The 18761-nt window shown below is 44.2% G+C and overlaps 2 protein-coding genes across 2 annotated transcripts in view; one reads left to right on the top strand and one right to left on the bottom strand.

Moving 5' to 3' along the window:
* Window positions 1-1165: 1165 nt before the first annotated feature.
* On the bottom strand, window positions 1166-16859 carry dhfr (dihydrofolate reductase). Its single transcript, XM_088630608.1, has 6 exons — window positions 16573-16859; window positions 16173-16222; window positions 12650-12755; window positions 11684-11810; window positions 2073-2188; window positions 1166-1755 (listed from the first exon to the last, which is right to left on the bottom strand). The coding sequence occupies exons 1-6, from the start codon at window positions 16662-16664 to the stop codon at window positions 1674-1676; spliced, it is 573 nt and encodes a 190-aa protein (XP_088486734.1). The 5' UTR covers window positions 16665-16859; the 3' UTR covers window positions 1166-1673.
* A 252-nt stretch (window positions 16860-17111) lies between these two features.
* The window catches only part of msh3 (mutS homolog 3 (E. coli)), a 108897-nt gene continuing 107247 nt past the window's right edge, over window positions 17112-18761 (top strand). The window contains exon 1 of the mRNA XM_088630607.1: window positions 17112-17398. Within this exon, the coding sequence (XP_088486733.1) occupies window positions 17261-17398 (138 nt within the window). The 5' untranslated portion in view covers window positions 17112-17260. The remainder of the gene's footprint in view (window positions 17399-18761) is intronic.

Below are 18761 nucleotides of genomic sequence, written 5' to 3' on the forward strand. Positions count from 1 at the left end.
AGAAATAGGCAGAGCAGCTTATTCCCTCCTCCCGCCACCCTTTGCGTACAGAAGTACCTCCTGTTCTCCTTCTCAAAGGCACTTCTCCCTGGTTTCCTCGAGCTGTCCGGCTTGCATGTCATTGTCGGTTCTGAAGACGTCAGGACAGTGAGCGATTTCTCCCATTTTGATTAAATAAAGCTCTATACCTGAAACGATTGCTGCTGTCTAGTAAAAAGCAATGTTTCTAATAAGGGCGCTTTCAGACTTTCATCCCATTACAGTACCTGATGCCATTATTAACAACACGGAGATAACCAGGCATTTGGTGCTCAGGAGATCCATTTTTCAACCAGGTCGCGACTGATTGAAAAAAAAACACTTTTATTTGCAAGCCACGAAAATGCTAAAATTACCGAAACTGTGAGGCAAACCAGAGAGCTAATTTACTGGAGTGTTTAAAAACCTCTGGCATTATGAAACTGCCCCCATTTTCCATAAGGATAAGTGTGCTGCAAAAGAGCAATTAAGAAAAATTATTAACAAACATGTGCTTGAGCTGCCAGCTGAACGCAGTGATTGCATCTCTTTACACTGAGAAATGTCATTTCAATCAGCCAGCATGTCTATTTTTATTACCAAATAAGCTCTGTTTTTAAATGCACCCAGCCAGCTTTGAGCCTAGATCACCCTGAAGCGCCCTTTATTTTTTCCAGAGGACACCAGTACAGTTAAAAGTTGATTGTTGTATCGAAACATCATGAATGTCAAATCTTTGCTTCGGGAGTTAAGTGCACAAAAGAAGAACAGGAGCCAACATCAAACGCACCAGGCGGATCCTATCTGATACACAGCATTGCCACAGTGTTGGGACCCTCAGCTATTTCAGATGACAACTATCAGGCGCACTGTTTCTAAAACTGATAGTTTTAGGATGCCCCTGCACCCCTTCCCCCAGAAAACATATTGTACCATTCTTATATAAAAGAGAAAACACTGAAAAGAAACCCAAAATATCACATTAGGTCCTGTACTGGTGTACTTGCAGTTTTGTTAAAATTATTTTTGTTATATCCAACACTATTTGGGATAAATATCTGTTTTTCACATCTTGGTTCTGAGCTACAAACCCTGCCATCGCACACGGGAGAGAAGGACAAAACAGACAACCCATATGAGCAAACACAGCTGTACAACAGTATCTCACTGACTTTAATTGACATTGAACAGTGCCTGCACAAAATTAAGCTACTGTGTTGCGAAACATCACTGAGTATTTTTAAATCAACATTAAGACCAAACTAATTCATTTCTGAATAGCACACTGAAATATTGATGTACTGCAAAGAGACTGAACTACAGGGCGCTGGGCTGAAGGGGGTGGAAACTACAGTGACATTTACAGTCACATTTACAGCAGTTTTCCCTGGCCGCTACATTGAACAGTCATGTAAATACACTTTCCCCAAGAGTCTCGACTGCTGGCAGTTTAATGTTGCTTGTTTGTTGCTTTTTCAGCCCCCAAACTAACAATAGTGTTCAATTCCAAGGCCAAAAAAGTTACCGTTCTAAATGGTCAGTAGTGTTGATATCAATCAATCAATTTATTGTGTTTTTAGAAAAAACACACAGCACAAAACAAAAAGCCTTCAGTGTGTAGAAGAGACAATGCCAGAGTTATGTGGAAATGCGAGTCAGTTCTGAATGCTTTCATAGACTTCGAATTTATACCGAATCCCGTTTTCCTCCTGAACCTCCAATGGCACACCTGGAAACCTGTAAGAGGAAAAAAATGTGCTGACCGGAGCGTACAAGCATTAGGTCTGAAAAACGCACGCAATCGTGTTAATAGCACGCTGTGGGAGTGACGACACTCTCTCAGTAAACCAGCAGTGGCACTGCGGTGTGTGGGCTTCAGTGGGCTCTCTTCGTCCTGCTGGGGTTTCAAGCGACGTTCTCCATCTTCATCGCAGTGCTTTTGGAAACTCTGGCAGTTCCCGCTGCGACAGAGCTTGCTCAGCTTTCTAAACATCGGCACCCTCTCTGCTTCTGACCCAATGTTGCCCTCTCTTACGGAGAAAAACCCCACTTACTCTGGCAGAAGCCTGTATTTGTTTAAATTAATCTCAGGCAGGAAGGTGTCGCACTCAAAGTCCTGCAGGATCTGAGTCACAAAGAGACGACACCGGCCTGGGGCTTCCATCGCCTCCTACAGGACGAAGCACAGAGAACAGATTGCATGACAACTCTTTTCAACGAGCCCCTTTTTCGCTTTTCATAAGGAACTGGAAACTGTGGGGTCTCCAGGTACAGCACAGCTTTTGGGGAAAAAAAACAAACACGTGACCATAATTTATCCAGACACAAAAAGCTTATGGACGCCTTCTGAGGAGATCAGTACTTACCCGTTTGTCAACGCCCAACGATCCATCCATCACCATAAAGTAACTTTTTCCTGGTGAAACTACACACTGGATAGGACGGGGGGGCACACACAAACAGGTACGCAGGCACGCTATAGAGACACCAGGCCACTGAACCTGCATATTACTGCAAGGTAGGAGGAAATTGGAACCCCTGGAGGAAACCCATATAAGTCCACAGAACATGCAGGCTCCACACAGAAGGTACCCCAGTCAGGAAAGAAGAGCGCTTGAAGCAGCAGTGCAGACTTCCAAGCCCCTGCTCCCTGCTTTGATTTTTTCCAACTTTTAATTGAACTTAGAATACTGCTAATGTGACACAAAACAGCGGGACATCATATCTATTTTATCTGTGCTACTGTGCTCTGCTTGGACATTGTTGCTTTTGGCCTCAGCCTATCTGTGAGTGGAATACTGAGGATTACTGAATTCTGTTGATCCTAGAGGATGGAGATAATGGAATAGGGCTACAAAGGAAGTGTCTTAGGAAATATGTAATACTTTTAAAAAGGCTCTTAGCGAACATGTTTACACACACTAATCACGACTCCTTTCCCAGACAGAATCTCTGAGCTCACGTGGAAGGAGAAACGGGTCCCTCGTCAGTCTGACATACAGAAAGGGAACTTCGAGCAGGTGTTTGGCCAAGGTGGGAGAGAAAAGACTTCAGCCACCTTGCCTTTAGATGCAACTTACCTCTGCAGTAGACATGGCGTTAACAACATCTGTTGCATTTATTTCAGTATGTAACAGGAAGTCTGCCTTATCAGCCCTGCTCTTTATATAGATTCTTGCAGAGTGAAAAAAGTCAAAGACATTGCATAAAAAAACAGGCCAATGATTCGACATGCCAGCGCACAACCTATTAATGCTCCTACATGAAACAATCAATTCTAGACAAAGCCACAAAGTTGGGGGAGCAAGAGGAAAAAAGTAAAAGGGCCTCTTCATCCTTGAGCAGCAACATCTCCATGACGACAGGCAGGGAGGAAGGACAAAAGCTCTGCAGGGCTTTGTTTACGTTGCGTACACGGTAAAGTAAGGGACGCGCCGAGAAAAACAGAGTGACAGAAAGCAAAGATATTCCATGTTGTGTTCCACGATTACACTCAGCAATGACGGACAGTGAGCGAACAAACCCCAATAGCATCGTTCCCTGTGTTCATCACGGTTTTAAAGAACGTTTTACTGCAAACGGCTTAAAAGAATAAGTGGCTCATATATCCATACATTTTTTAGAACCTCTTTATCCAGTACAGGGTCACAGGGGAGCTGAAGCCTGCCCCAGCGTGCAATGGGTACAAGTCAGGGAACACCCTGAACGAAATGCCACTGTATGGCAGGGCACTCACACCCACCCACACCAGGATGAGTTTTTAATCTACCAGGATGTCTTTGGACCGTGGGAGGAAACACCAGCGAAAGCTCACTTGAAGCCCACATCGACAGCGGAGAACATGCAAACTCCACCCAGACAGCCCCCCAGGACTGGAATTGAGCCCAAGGCCCCAGGTCTGCGGGCGGCAATGCGAACCACTGCGCCACTGCTCCACCCAGTCCATATGCCTTTGTTCCTTATTCTGAGAAGTCCTGGAGGCGGAATTATATCTGCTTCCTCCCGTGTTGAGATGTAACCGACTGGGCGAATACACGCACAACAGAGCTAATCGAGAGCAAACAGCAGGGAATTAAAGTGTACAAAATTAATTCAAAGGCTTTTAACAAGCCAGGCTGGTGGAGGAGCTGAGTTGCCAACAGGGCTACTATAGCAACATGCTTCATTAGGACGTTTCTCAGTACACTCAATTTGTAAGATTTGTAAGACCCAACAGTAAACAGGTGTTTTGAAGCTCATGTTTGGAGCCAGGCTAGTGCTGTGTGCTGCTGAACTTTCCACTTCAGACACGTTTCTTTGCTCCTAAGACTCTAATCAGCCTTACAAGCCCGGCAGTGACCAGAGAGCCCAACTCTATCCACTACAATGGCAACCTCACCCACCTTATGATAATGATAATCATAGGCCTGTGCCTCACCTCCTTCCTCCTCAGGTCTGCATCACGCTGAAGCAACATCCAAAAACAGAAGTTAAAGAAAACCAAAGAAACAGACAAAAATACAGAAAAACGGACAGATCTCACGTGTGACCAAAAAACTGAAATCTACAGGAAAAGATCAGGTGTAATCCAATTGTCCAAAGCAGGCAGATATTCTGCATGTTCTCTGGACTGAAACAATGCTGAATTTTCAAGACTTTGACAGTGTTATTCAGGTGGATATTTACAATTTCACAGAGATCTATGGTTTGAAATATCCAGTCTGACAGATCAGCCCCTTAATCCTAGCTGTCTATTAGAAACACTGCCGTTAACAGATGCACAGGAGAATGACATAGACGGAAGTCAGGATAAAGGAACCACTGCACAAATACAGTCAGCAGACCACATTGTCACTGAACTAGTGTAATTAAAACCTTGCTCAAGGGGTCAGTTTTCGCCCATTCCGATGCCGAGAGGCTCTGGGAAGAATGGAGTTTCTACCTGCAGGCACAGATCCAAGTCACTCTCCCAAGACACAGCCCGCTGGCCCCACACGGAGATCAACAAGCACAGCAACGCTTACTGTAAGGGCCCCCACCAACTGCACTGCACAGCTCCACCCTACACAAGGGCTGTACAAGCACTGGCACAGCTCATCATGAACTGCCCACAGGGAGCAGGCTGGCACGGACGTATTCCACTGAAGAAGTGAGCTGCCGAGTCTCACTCCAGGATAACAGCCCGCCACGCTTTGAAAGCGCGTTTCAGAAAAGTCAAAGTGTTTAATATTTCAGCACCGTGCGGCAGCCACCGGCTCACAAGCCGGCTTCCAGCTCTTTCATGCCCCTTCCTGGGGAGTGCCAGATCAATGCCCACATGTTTGGATGAGGGGTGGCTGATGCAACCCAACAGTTCAGCAGGAGAAAAAAAGACGTGGAAAATCTTCGATTAAGTCAATATCCCGACTTCAATCCAACTGAGCTGCACTTCGGAGCGGTGGCTCTGTGACTCAGGATCTGCGCCTGTGGCTGGAAGGTTGCCGGTTCGTATCCCGCGGCCGGCAAAGGAATCCTACTCTGCTGGGCCCCTGAGCAAGGCCCTTCACCCCAAATGCTCCAGGGGCGCCGTATAAAAGGCTGACCCTGCGCTCTGGCCCCAAGGTTCTCTCCTCGTCTGTGTGTTTCATGGAGAGCAAGCTGGGGTATGCGAAAAAAGACAAATTCCTGATGCAAGAAATTGTATATGGCCAATAAAGTGATCTTGATCTTAAATCTGATGATCAATAATACCAATAAAGGGCAATGCAGCCTGAGTGGTTAAGGTATAATTTCACACTCATAAGTGCTTATAACTGACAGAGATACAACAGGCTTGACAATACTCTGCAAATGCAACTTATCACTCACTGGCTGTCCCTTGCAGGCTAGGATGACTGTCTTCCATGAGCGCCGTAGAGATGGGATCTGCTCTCCAGCAGGTGGAGAAGGTCCTATATTCGGGGGAGAGTGCTTGCAGGACTCTTCCTTGAGCTGTCCCTGATGATCTCGCTTGGCATCCACACATCTTGAGAACTACAAGATTGCATCCTTCCCAGATATTCCTCCTCCTCCTCCTCCTCCAGCTCAGTCAAGGCCGGTCCTGTTGAAACGGGCTGAGCTGGGAGACCCACAACCTGGTGCCTGACCTCCGGATGACGACCAACCCAACGGCGCTGATGGCGGGTGATCAAGGTTTATTACTTCCTCAACACACGCTCATTCAAATGGCCCAGGACTAGCCCTGTAGAGTTACAGGGGGAGCACAGCTTCAAATACCTCCGATAATGGAAAGTGCACCCAGACACATGGGGGGCCAACGGGTGATCTTCATGGCCGCTTACAACGACAGGTGACCCCAGCAGAGCTCACCAGCAGGGGGCAGTCAGGGGACGGGTGGAGAGAAGAGGTCGGCACAGGTCGGCTCTGACTCGGCCGCACGGCGAGGAAGGGTGGGGTTAGCCGAACTGGTCAGAATAAAAACGAAGAGATGCTTACACCGGTCATTTCGAGACCCACGTCAGGGCAGCGGTCCGTTGAGCCAGCGGCGCGAAGAGCGCAAGAGAGGTTTTGACAGCACTGGCTGACTAATCTTAGGCGAGGGAAAATTTAATTTTGACAGCACACAGACATGAAAGGCTGAGGTGACCTTACAGCCTCTCAAGAGGCCCTTTAATCCTTTCTGTATGTGTGGATTTAAAAGAAAAAAGGGGACCTTACCGACTGGCATGAAAAAGCCAAGATAAAAGAGCCCTCCCCAACAGGAGCAGCGCAGATTTATTCACAGAGCTCTTCCAGGCGAGGCGCAACGACCATTTACATAGCAGCTCGGCAGCTACCAGGAGGCTAATGTGTGGAAAGGAAAACAAAACATCTACACCTGCAGCTGTTTGTTTTGCTTTAAATCCTGCCTGCTCTAGCTCAGCGCTTCAAGTCCCTCCCTGACACTGCCTTCCCCGTTCCCTGCAAGTAGAGATCCACAATGCCTGCAAAAACGCATATGTACATAAATCACTTCGTTTTCAGATATTAAACGTGAAGCGTACAGCTGTGCAGATGCACTCAGACCCTATTCTGTGAAATTATAAAATGATGCATACACATCTTTAAACTTAATAACCGATTCACAACCCGATGGCTCAAACTGAAGACTTCTAAGGGTTAAGATAACTCAAAGTAAATGCCAGCAAGTAAAAAATGTGGCCACTGCAGATTCAGACCCTTTAACTCAATATGTGGTGGAAGAACACCAGCTTGGTACAATTTCTAACCATTCTTCTTGGAAGATTTACCAAAGCCTTCTCAAGATGCTTAGGGATACCTTATGGATAGACCTTTTCAAGTCTTTCCAGATTCTCAATAGGATTAATTTACTTAATTTACTTCAGTGCAGCTCTGGCACTGTGCTGTGGATCACTGTCTTGCTGAAAGGTTGAATTTGTGTCCAAGTTTTAGGTCTGATGCAGTAAATTCAATCAGTCTTGACAGGTTTCCCAGTCTCTGGTGATAAGAAGCAGAACTATATCACAATGCCTTGTTTGACAGTAGGGATGGTGTGGGCTGAGTGATGCACTATGTTAAGTCTGCGTCAGATTTAATATTTCGCATTTGTACCAAAAAGTTCCAGTTTTATCCAGTGTGACCAAAAAATATTTTGTTACATGTTTGCAGCATCAGTTTGGCTCGTTGTTGTATTTTCTAGGTTTAATGCAAGTCTTTCTTTGGAGAGTGACAATGATACTGTTGACCCATTTTTTCCCCATCTCAGTCACTGAACGGGACTCTTTCATTGTCACCATTGCCCTCAATCTGACAACCCTACCCAGATCCCTCCTTGCCTAGCTGCTCCGCTGGGAGGGACAGCCTGATCTGGGCAGAGTCTGGGTCCTGTCCACTTCTTAATGATCGAGTTCGCCATGCTCAGAGAGTTATTAATGGTTTTTGGGATGCTTCTGGATCGGCAGGAGAGATCACCAACATGTAAAACACATAGCTTGCAAAGCAACTCACACTGACGTGATGGTGAAGAAGGACACCAGCTCATTTCCCAGGGCCTGTGGAATGAAGGCACAGCTGCTGCCATCAGGGTTACTGAAAATAAACTTATCGATTGATTTTTAAAGGTTTCCCAAGTGCTGTGTTTTTGTTGAAATGTTTTCCGCTGAATTGCCGTTACCCACAATAACCTTTAGCATTTGTTTTTGATGGCCATAGTCTTGCAGAGATGCTGGTGTCGGTCCTCTCTGAGCCCTAATCTTTGCTCCCGGCCCCTGTGTGAAACAGGCGATTGTGGACAAAGACGGCTGCAGATTAGTTCTCAAACACACTGGCAGATCTGTCCAAGTGGTGTGAAAGCTCCATCTTCACCAAGCTGCAATAGAGCTGAGATACGTCACAGGAGAAAATGTAGAAAGCAGGGCAGTCTGAAATGGCTTTGGATATCAAAGCGCTAGTCTAAGGGTGTAGAAGCTCCAGCTGGGATGATGTTGTGGTTCAGATGATGACCACTGCCCTTCCTAGATTCTGTTACAGTGAAAAGACATGTCAATTCTGCAAACCTTAGAAGCTCCATGGCAAATTCAAAATAAAGACAAGTGCAGATTACATACAGCCAGGAACAAAAAAAAAACACATAAAATACAAGCCATGAGCTTAAAGATGCTAAATATGAAAAAGATTTAGATATTTATGTGGACATGTTTTCAAGACAGCTTGAGGAAGCGATAAGAATAGCACAAAAATGATAAAATATATAGTAAAAAGTGCAGAATTTAGGGATGTAAATTTTAAATTCTAAAATTAGACTGTTTATTTTCAATATTCAATTGAATTCAATGTTTATTTCAATATTATGCAGAGCATTGCTGCAGTGGAATTAGTCTGGAGTACATCAACCATATTCAAATGTATAGCCTACACTGGCTAAAGGAATTAAATATTTTAGTCACTTGGAAGACTACGGGGTCATATTCAAATGTTTAAATGTTCAAATCCTAAAAGTCAACATTTTCAAAAAAAAATAGAAACATGGAAAGTACATTTAAAACTGGCAACAGGACACACTTCTCCAGAGCATGCTACTGAGCTGTGTTATCAAAGCTGATACCATTGAGTCTTCCAAAGAAGTGACTGGATGAGATCCTCAGATCACTTCGCTAACAACTTGCAAACTTTTTAATGCATTTCCCTGTACATTACCAATGTCCACGTTTCCCCAGGTGTTGAAAGAAAAAAAGAAACAAAATGACTAAAATGCATCATCACAATGCCATGCTTAGTCCTGCATTAGCACTTCAGTAGAAAAACAGGATTATGCAGAATTAAATTCTCTCCTTCAAACATTTTTGTGGAATAAGACAAATCCCACGCTATTCGGTTAAATGAGCAAGCAGCTGTAAACAAAAAAAAAACCCCTCTGCTGAGACACATGCATAAATACATTTCCAGCAGCACGTTCAGAATAGCTCTATGCAAATTGCTCACCTGGGTGTCTGAATAGGCAGAAACAGAAACCAGACATTGTTGAGACATCTGGCTCTTGGGATCAGAGGGATGTCATTTTCAGAAACAAAAAACAAGGGAACGGCCCCCAAGCTCAACCACAGAATACATCTTTTATCCCTCCCTCAGTAAGAAAACAATGCGAGCTGAGCAAACTGTGTCTCAGTCATCTCACACCGACAGTCAATGCATGACCGTTAGATCACGCTGCTTCGACAAGTCTCCTCTTCCATCACCATAGCCATGGTACAGGTGATGGAAGCCATATCAGCAGCCATATCACCCTGCAGCTCACAGCTGGCAGCCCACTGAAGCTCAGCAGGTGTGAGCCTGGTCAGTACCTGGATGGGAGACCTCCTGGGAAAAACTAAGGTTGCTGCTGGAAGAGGTGTTAGTGGGGCCAGCAGGGGGCGCTCACCCTGCGGTCCGTGTGGGTCCTAATGCCCCAGTATAGTGACGGGGACACTATACTGAAAACAGGCGCCGTCCTTCGGATGAGACGTAAAACCGAGGTCCTGACTCTCTGTGGTCATTAAAAATCCCAGGGCGTTTCTCGAAAAGAGTAGGGGTGTTACCCCAGTGTCCTGGCCAAATTTCCCATTGGTCCTTACTAATCATGGCCTCCTAATAATCCCCCTCTATGAATTGGCTACATTAATCTGCTCTCCTCCCCACTGATAGCTGATGTGTGGTGAGCGTTCTGGCGCACTATGGCTGCCGTCGCATCATCTAGGTGGATGCTGCACATTGGTGGTGGTGGAGGGGATCCCCATTACCCGTAAAGCGCTTTGAGTGGAGTGTCCAGAAAAGCGCTATATAAGTGTAAGCAATTATTAATAATAATAATAATAATAATAATAATATTACAGACCATGGCACACCACATCGCCTGGCGGGTTCGCGGTTCCGACAGGCCTCAGACGCGCTGCCGTTTTTATTCATACCTTCCTTGACTGTGCCGTAAGAGACGGCCTACTGCCCAACAAGCAGGCGGTCCACGCCCAGCACAGCTGAAAGCACATTAATGGAGGTTCAAACGAGTGAACTCGCAAACAAGAGCTCAATCCCGATTCCAGGATTACCAATACACTGGGCTGCGAAAAATAGGTCTGAAGGGAAAGGACTGAAATCCTTTTCACAACCTTCCTCAAAAGATGGTTTTCATTTCCTCGAAACGAGATTAACATACATTTCAATGTTAATATGACTGACATTGTTAATAACACTTAAATTAGGGCTGGCACTGTGTCGCACTGCTGGCTCACAGGAGGAGCCAGGAGAGACAGGCCTTGGGATGAGGATGTTTGATTTGGGCCCAAGCCTCCTGTTGTGTGGAGATGTCATGTTCTCCTTGTGTTTAGGTTGGTTTTTCAATTAGTGTTCTGGTTTCTTTCAGCAGTCCAAAGAAAAGATAGCTAAGTTAACTGGTGTCTCTAGATTGTCCCCGTGGGCAGGTGTCCTGAGATGGGCTAGTGTTCCATCCAGTGTTTAGTCCTTCTCTGAGCTCTGTTTCCAGGACAGGCTCGAATAACCCTTAGCTGGAATAAACAGTTTTCGGACACTGACAGATGTTTATATTACATACACTTCCTCTGCAAGCAAAACCGCTTTCTGTGTCCCTCCTGTTGGGAAAAGTTATGCCTAAACCTACACGTGGCCAGCTGACAAATGTTTTGACTAGTTTCCTTTGTTGTATTTTCTGATGGTTTAATGTAGTTAACACAACATTATTGTGTAAAATAATTAATTGAATTAATTAGAACATTTTTATAGAAAGGAGAATAGGTAGAAAACGCATTACAATTAACCATCTATCATACATTGAGACATTCAGTGGACCACTAATAGCTACAAATTGCAGCTCACCCTGCATCTTAATACTCATCTATCTAATCTATTAGTGATTTATAGCACGATGAACAACACTTCTAGGCAATGCAATGGGACACAAAGTCATAAATGTAGTTTTTATTTCAGATTAAGGCAGTTACCACTTTAAATAGGTCTTCTGACCGTCGGCCCTTTGTACAGCTTTCTGCTCCTGTGCACAATTTAAAAATATGCCTCATCCAGACAAAAAAAAAAACCCCATAGATGATCAGGCCCAGGTTATTTTTTGATGGGGGAAAATGCAGAACAAAAAAAAAACCGACAAGTGAAATAAAAGGGTGTTAAAGTCCCCCCTGCCTCCGCGTCTTCGCTGACGTACCTTATAAACGGAGCTTCCACCGATGACCCACACTTGGTCCACCTGGTCCGTCAGTGGGGCGCTGTCCAGGAGGCGGAGCGCGGAGCTGAAGTCGCTGGCTAGGTAGTGCGCCCCCTCTGGTGGGTTCCTGCACACACAGAGCAGAGGACAGCTGAGCTCTTCATGTTGTGTGTAAAGAAGCGATGAGCTCCTTAAATTGGAGGTTTAACAGGTTGCTGTGTACATTTTACTTTCACAGTAGGTTGAAATGCACACATCAATGCTGATTCTTTCCAACCCTGAAATATTGGAATAAAACCGCAGTTCAGCTTTAAGTGCAGGGTGTGTAAACAAAGTTTTTGCTACTATTGTGAACTATGCAATCCTTGCATAATCCTTACAATTCGTTCGACGGGCGCAGTTTGACATAACATGCACAGAATTTACCAGGTTGTGCTGTCACTTAGAATAGCGCTCTCGGGCGTCTGATTCTTCACAACACACCAGTCATGGCGTAATAGCTAAATTAAGGGATCAGCTTAGAACAAGAGCCAAAAACATACCGTGACACACAACCTCAAGGCCTTACTGACCTCCACTGTCACAGGACTAACACCACCTCTAACAACTCATGAGAGAAAGCACAAGCTACAGTAAACTCATAGAAGCATTTGCATAGAGCTTGACGACACAATGCCTTTAAATCAGGTGCAGTGCGACTTTATTTTAATCTCAGTGCCAGCTTTGGTTATGATTTGAAATTTACATAAAAAACAAAGTGCTCCCACTGGGATCTCCGTGGACCTCTTTTTATATTGGGCTGTGGCAGTGCTTTACACAAAGAGTTGTGGGAGAAGGGACAAGCAATGTTGCTTAAGCCGATACCCCAGCTTCTTTCAAGACATAGCTGGATGAGATCACAAGAGCAAGCAGCTGGTACACAGACAGGCTAGACTCTGCTCCTTTGATACTGTTCTTATGACTCACTTAAGCTCCCTGCTGAGCACAATGTTGATTCTGTTTTTGAGGGGTCTATTCCTCTCTGGAATGGAGAACCAGGTCTTCCTTCCCATGATCACTGCATTCTGCTGCCCTGCAGGGAGAGAAAAGCGCAGTAAAAAGACTCTTGAAAACCACTGGGATTCAGAATGTTCCCCCCATACAGCACCTGGAGCGGCACCAGGTGTTCAATCATTTACTGCAGACAACGCATGTGGCATTTTCCAATTAATTAATTAGGCAATTTTTACGGCTGTCAATGCCATTTTCTAAATACTAAACAAATGAAGTTGTTAATACTGAAACAGCAATTAATGAAGTATTTCTAAATAACTTACTGTATATGACGAATTAAAAACGTATCACTAGTAAGGATCACACTCTAACAGGATATTCACGCTGTATTAACATTCTCTTCGTGTATTTTGGGTAACCGGGACTGTACACATGAAACAACTCGTATACCAACACTCACTGGAAGAGGAGAATATACAGTGCCTTGCGAAAGTATTCGGCCCCCTTGAACTTTTCAACCTTTTGCCACATTTCAGGCTTCAAACATAAAGATATAAATTTTTTATTTTATGTGAAGAATCACCAACAAGTGGGACACAATTGTGAAGTGGAACGAAATCTATTGGATTTTTGAAACTTTTTTAACTAATAAAAAAATGAAAAGTGGGGCGTGCAAAATTATTCGGCCCCTTTACTTTCAGTGCAGCAAACTCACTCCAGAAGTTCAGCGAGGATCTCTGAATGATCCAATGTTGTCCTAAATGACTGATGGTGATAAATAGAATCCACCTGTGTGTAATCAAGTCTCTGTATAAATGCACCTGCTCTGTGATAGTCTCAAGGTTCTGTTGAAAGCGCAGAGAGCATCATGAAGACCAAGGAACACACCAGGCAGGTCCGTAATACTGTTGTGGAGAAGTTTAAAGCCGGATTTGGATACAAAAAGATTTCCCAAGCTTCAAACATCCCAAGGAGCACTGTGCAAGCGATCATCTTGAAATGGAAGGAGTATCAGACCACTGCAAATCTACCAAGACCTGGCCGTCCCTCTAAACTTTCAGCTCAGACAAGGAGAAGACTGATCAGAGATGCAGCCAAGAGGCCCATGATCACTCTGGATGAACTGCAGAGAACTACAGCTGAGGTGGGAGAGTCTGTCCATAGGACAACAATCAGTCTTACACTGCACAAATCTGGCCTTTATGGAAGAGTGGCAAGAAGAAAGCCATTTCTCAAAGATATCCATAAAAAGTCTCATCTAAAGTTTGCCACAAGCCACCTGGGAGACACCCCAAACATGTGGAAGAAGGTGCTCTGGTCAGATGAAACCAAAATCGAACTTTTTGGCCACAATGCAAAACGATATGTTTGGCGTAAAAGCAACACAGCTCATCACCCTCAACACACCATCCCCACTGTCAAACATGGTGGTGGCAGCATCATGGTTTGGGCCTGCTTTTCTTCAGCAGGGACAGGGAAGATGGTTAAAATTGAGGGGAAGATGGATGCAGCCAAATACAGGACCATTCTGGATGAAAACCTGTTGGAGTCTGCAAAAGACCTGAAACTGGGACGGAGATTTATCTTCCAACAAGACAATGATCCCAAACATACAGCAAAATCTACAAAGGAATGGTTCACAAATAAACGTATCCAGGTGTTTGAATGGCCAAGTCAAAGTCCAGACCTGAATCCAATCGAGAATCTGTGGAAAGAGCTGAAAACTGCTGTTCACAAACACTCTCCATCCAACCTCACTGAGCTCGAGCTGTTTTGCAAGGAAGAATGGGCAAGAATTTCAGTCTCTCGATGTGCAAAACTGATAGAGACATACCCCAAGCGACTTGCAGCTGTAATCGCAGCAAAAGGTGGCTCTACAAAGTATTAACGCAAGGGGGCCGAATAATTTTGCACGCCCCACTTTTCATTTTTTTATTAGTTAAAAAAGTTTCAAAAATCCAATAGATTTCGTTCCACTTCACAATTGTGTCCCACTTGTTGGTGATTCTTCACATAAAATAAAAAATTTATATCTTTATGTTTGAAGCCTGAAATGTGGCAAAAGGTTGAAAAGTTCAAGGGGGCCGAATACTTTCGCAAGGCACTGTACACTTCCCATAGTCAAACACACCTCCCCTGGAACTACTGCAGAGAAAAACAGCCAGAACTAGCGCAGGCCTCGTTTTCTTGAGGAGAAGCAATGATATACCGCCATCTAGTGGCAATCAGCCTACATTATACATACTCCACAGCTGAAACGTTTTTTCCTTTCTTTTCTTTTCGGCATGGAATCAACCCGTTAGCTGTTCCTTTGCAGCCCATGCATGCTGACGCAACTACCTACTTGAACTCCTTATAATATAATATATATACACATTATATATATATACTTTATAGTTGTAGAATGTACATGCATTTCCTCCCAAAGTCCAAAGATATAATTAGCTTGTGGGAAAACTGGCCCTAGTGTCAACGTGTATGCTGGTGTCTGTCTGCCCTGAGATGGACTGGCGTCCCGTCTAGGGTGCAATCTGACTTTTACCTGCTGCTTGCTGGTGTAGACTCCTGCTCTCCTCTGACCCCAAACTGGATAAAGAGGTTAGAAAATGGATGGATGAAATACTATACACTAGGGGTTCCCCATCCTCCTCCTGGGTACCCCCACAACTGCTGGTTTTCTTTCCACTCCTTTAATTAACTGAAGCCTAAAGGAACTCTTGAGTGTTTTCGGTTCCTAAACAAATTGGAGGCTTCCATTAAATCATCAACCTTCAAGCAGGAAAAAAACAAGCAACTTGTTGGTCCGATTAAGGATTAACTGCAGAGCTGATGGGCACTGAAAACCAGTTGCTGTAAGAGCTGGGGGTGATCAACATCAAAGCTACTGTAATTCGGGAATACAGGAAGTATTCTACACTTAATGCATCAGACCTTTTAATCTTCAGAATTTTAATTAAGATAAGGAGTACCACTGAAATACTGTTCTGACAGATTTAGACGCTGATGCTATAGCCACTCTTGCAGTATCAGAAATATTCTCTCTGCTTGCTGTCGGGATTTTGCAGTAAAAACGCTTTGAGTGGAGTGTCCAGAAAAGCACTATATAAGTGTAAGCAATTATTAATTATAATTATTATTAAATCTTTAGTATTTCCAGGGAATCTAGAGCTGAGACTGTAGACAAAGCTGACGGAAGTTTTAAAAACTGGTAGGGCTCGTGGTTCTTGTTTTCGTTTCAAATTAAGTTTAAAGGGCTAAATATGTTATTGAGCTAGTATCGCACTGACACTCTTTGCTCTGAAATCCTTTTGCAACTAAGCTGAGCTCTGTTTTAGAAACAGGTTGTACTACCATCCAAACCGCTGACAAGGACGGCGAGATCGGAAGCTGTAGAAATTGCTTGTGCACAACTGAGTATCCAGTAGGCGCATGAAGCCCAAATCTATGAAGCACTTTAGTATCTTTTAGGATGTTAGGCTTGCAACAACGAATTTACCTTCTAATGTCGGAGTCATAGTCATCTTCTGGAAATACTTGAACTCGTTACTGCAAAAGCAAACAAAGAAATTAAAACACAGACCGGGGTACCTCGCCCGGACAAAACAACGAGAAATCATACGTAATAGCTGACGTTGGACGTTGGACCTTCGACTTCGCTCCTATACACGGGTGCGAAAAGTGCAAATGAGCAGAAAATGAGAAACTTGCACAACAGTATATGAATCCTGCCGAGCTCAGGAGTGCCTATCTAATTAACCCGTTATTAATGTGGGGTGAACGTTTTCTCGTCTGTGTGCAGATTCTAGCGAAGGAGACACCGGCACTAAATCAGTTTAAGTGGACCACATGCATCAGCCCCCCAAACTGCACGCGTCTGCACAGCAGGTAGCACATACCTGAGTCTTTTTGGATGCCAGGGTAGATTCCCATTGTGACCGATTCCCATATTTGGGCAAACGGCGACGATGCAGTTTATGGGACGAGGCATGTCCGCTTCCGTAGGATACAAAAGTCACCCACACACCAGCCAGCTGAGCGGCTCCGTCTATCCCCTCTTTCCCGCCAGGAAAACGAAGAGAAAACGTCATCAGCACGAGTAGTACAAAACCACTCCCACTACTTGTCAGCTGCAGGTTGCACGCATTTGAAACGTCAGATGCAGAGAACTGGCTAATGTAGAGCTTATGGACTGTAATTGCATATTGTAATAAATACATTGAGGTAGTGGCCGGTGTATTTAAAGAATTAAAATGAAGTTGAAACACTGTGTTATACGCACAGTGCTTGAAACGCGACGCAGCGTAATTAAGTGAGCCTCTGTCACCCGCTTCGGTTTTGTGAAGCATCAGGCAAGATAAACAACAGATAACACGGTTTTAAAGTCGATCCTTCTGTTTTAATCCTGTGATTAAGGTGCGCATGTGTTTTACGTCATAAACGCGCCGCCTTTGCAGACAGTTCTTAAAGCGCATGAAAACAGTTCGGCACATTTAGAGGCTGCGTTGCAGCGCATGTGCGTTTACAAAGTAAAAGCGGCGCATGTAGTTTTGCGAGGACCTTAGATAATTTCTACATTATTTCATCATGGCTAAAACGGGTAAAAAGTCTGGTAAACAGGCTTCTATAAGCAGGTTCTTCAGGGCAGCAAGCCCCAAAGCGAAGGCGACTGCAAACGCTGGGCTGAGCTCAGGCGCAGGTTCTTCACGTAGGTCAGAGGTCAAGGTAAGAAATGGGCTTAAAATCCATGCAGGAGCACTTCGATATAGGTGCATTGAAGTACTCGAGTATACCGACTTGACCTGATATATATGTATTTTTAAATAATAAATGGTAATACATTTAAAAAAAATAAAGCTCAAATAATTACTAGTTTTTCTGTGGACCTGCAGTTACTGTAGGTAGGCAGATGGTGGGATTGCTACAGTACATATCAGATGGTTTATTTTTACATCCTGGTGATTGGAAGTTTGTTTTCCCACGGTGCTGTTTTATTTGGGATATTTCGTTGTTCTTGGTAGGTTTCATGACAAAAGACACTGGTGGGGAAAAAATAAAACCGTATTTATTGTTAGAATAATACTGATGATACCCCAATAATAAGATAATACCCCAGAGGGGTTGTTATCTGTGGCTCTACCCACAGCATTGTTATAAGATCTCGGAAGTGGAGTAAGAGTAGGTCTGGCCTGTACGGGAACAGAAGACATCTGGAGAGATGCTGTAACTGGCTTTGGTGGACCAGTAGGTGGTGCTCTTCTCTCCAGTCCCGAATTTCTGCAGCAGTGTTGTCAGTGCCATTACCTCGGACACTGTGCTGTAGATTGTGTGTCTTTGCATCGCACATTTAACAGAGGTCCTGTCTGCCTGCTCGTTAAAAGGGGAACTGAAATGCAATTTTTGTATTTCGGGCTTAGGAAGAATCGGCATGGATGAGTACCACAATAAAAGTAAAATGTGTTCAGTACCTTGTAGAACCCGCAATTTACCGATGAAATTCCCAGGTATGCAAGGCGCCACATTCTGTGATTCAGAACGAGGTAACAAAACTTGCAGTGAGGTGAATTGGCCCTGTTACATTGTAAACAAGGTGGGTTGAGAATACCTTTTAATGAAGTATAAATATTGCTCTTGACTTTAAGATGGATTTGCTAAAAAATTAAACTTGGTTGTTAACTCGATTTTGTTAAATCGTGTAATAAACTTTCTAAATTGAAATATCTGCAGTACAACCTGTACTTAATTCACTCGTATATCTCATTACATTAGTCGTTACCGTTACTAGTGAGCAGGAAGGACCACATCACGTCTCAATTCGTGGGAACTCTTGCTCTCGCCAGTGATGAGACCAGGACTTTGCAACAATATGGCAACTTTCACAATGTTCATGATTTTGTGCCTAATTCGAAATTTGCCGTTTTTGTTCTGTACCGTCAAGGATTTTATTTTGTTACCAAGATTTAATAACCAGATTGAGAAATCAGCACTGTCATTCCCCTTTAAGAATCTCACAGCACTGTTCGTAAGAGGAGGAGTAATAACTCTGGTTTCTTGGCTTTATTCTGCTCTGGACTTCATCCCGCTTGTC

This window comes from Lepisosteus platostomus, chromosome 4, assembly GCF_059453375.1.
Source record: "Lepisosteus platostomus isolate fLepPlt1 chromosome 4, fLepPlt1.hap1, whole genome shotgun sequence".
Lineage (NCBI taxonomy): Eukaryota > Metazoa > Chordata > Actinopteri > Semionotiformes > Lepisosteidae > Lepisosteus > Lepisosteus platostomus.

Excerpts from the sequence above, each read along its gene's own strand:
- dhfr (XM_088630608.1), bottom strand. The coding sequence starts at position 16,664 with ATGCCTCGTCCCATAAACTGCATCGTCGCCGTTTGCCCAAATATGGGA. Across the intron at positions 12,756-16,172 it reads TATGACTCCGACATTAGAAG|GGCAGCAGAATGCAGTGATC; the intron begins GTAAATTCGTTG and ends CTCTCCCTGCAG. Across the intron at positions 2,189-11,683 it reads GTGGAAGCTCCGTTTATAAG|GAGGCGATGGAAGCCCCAGG; the intron begins GTACGTCAGCGA and ends TTCGTCCTGTAG.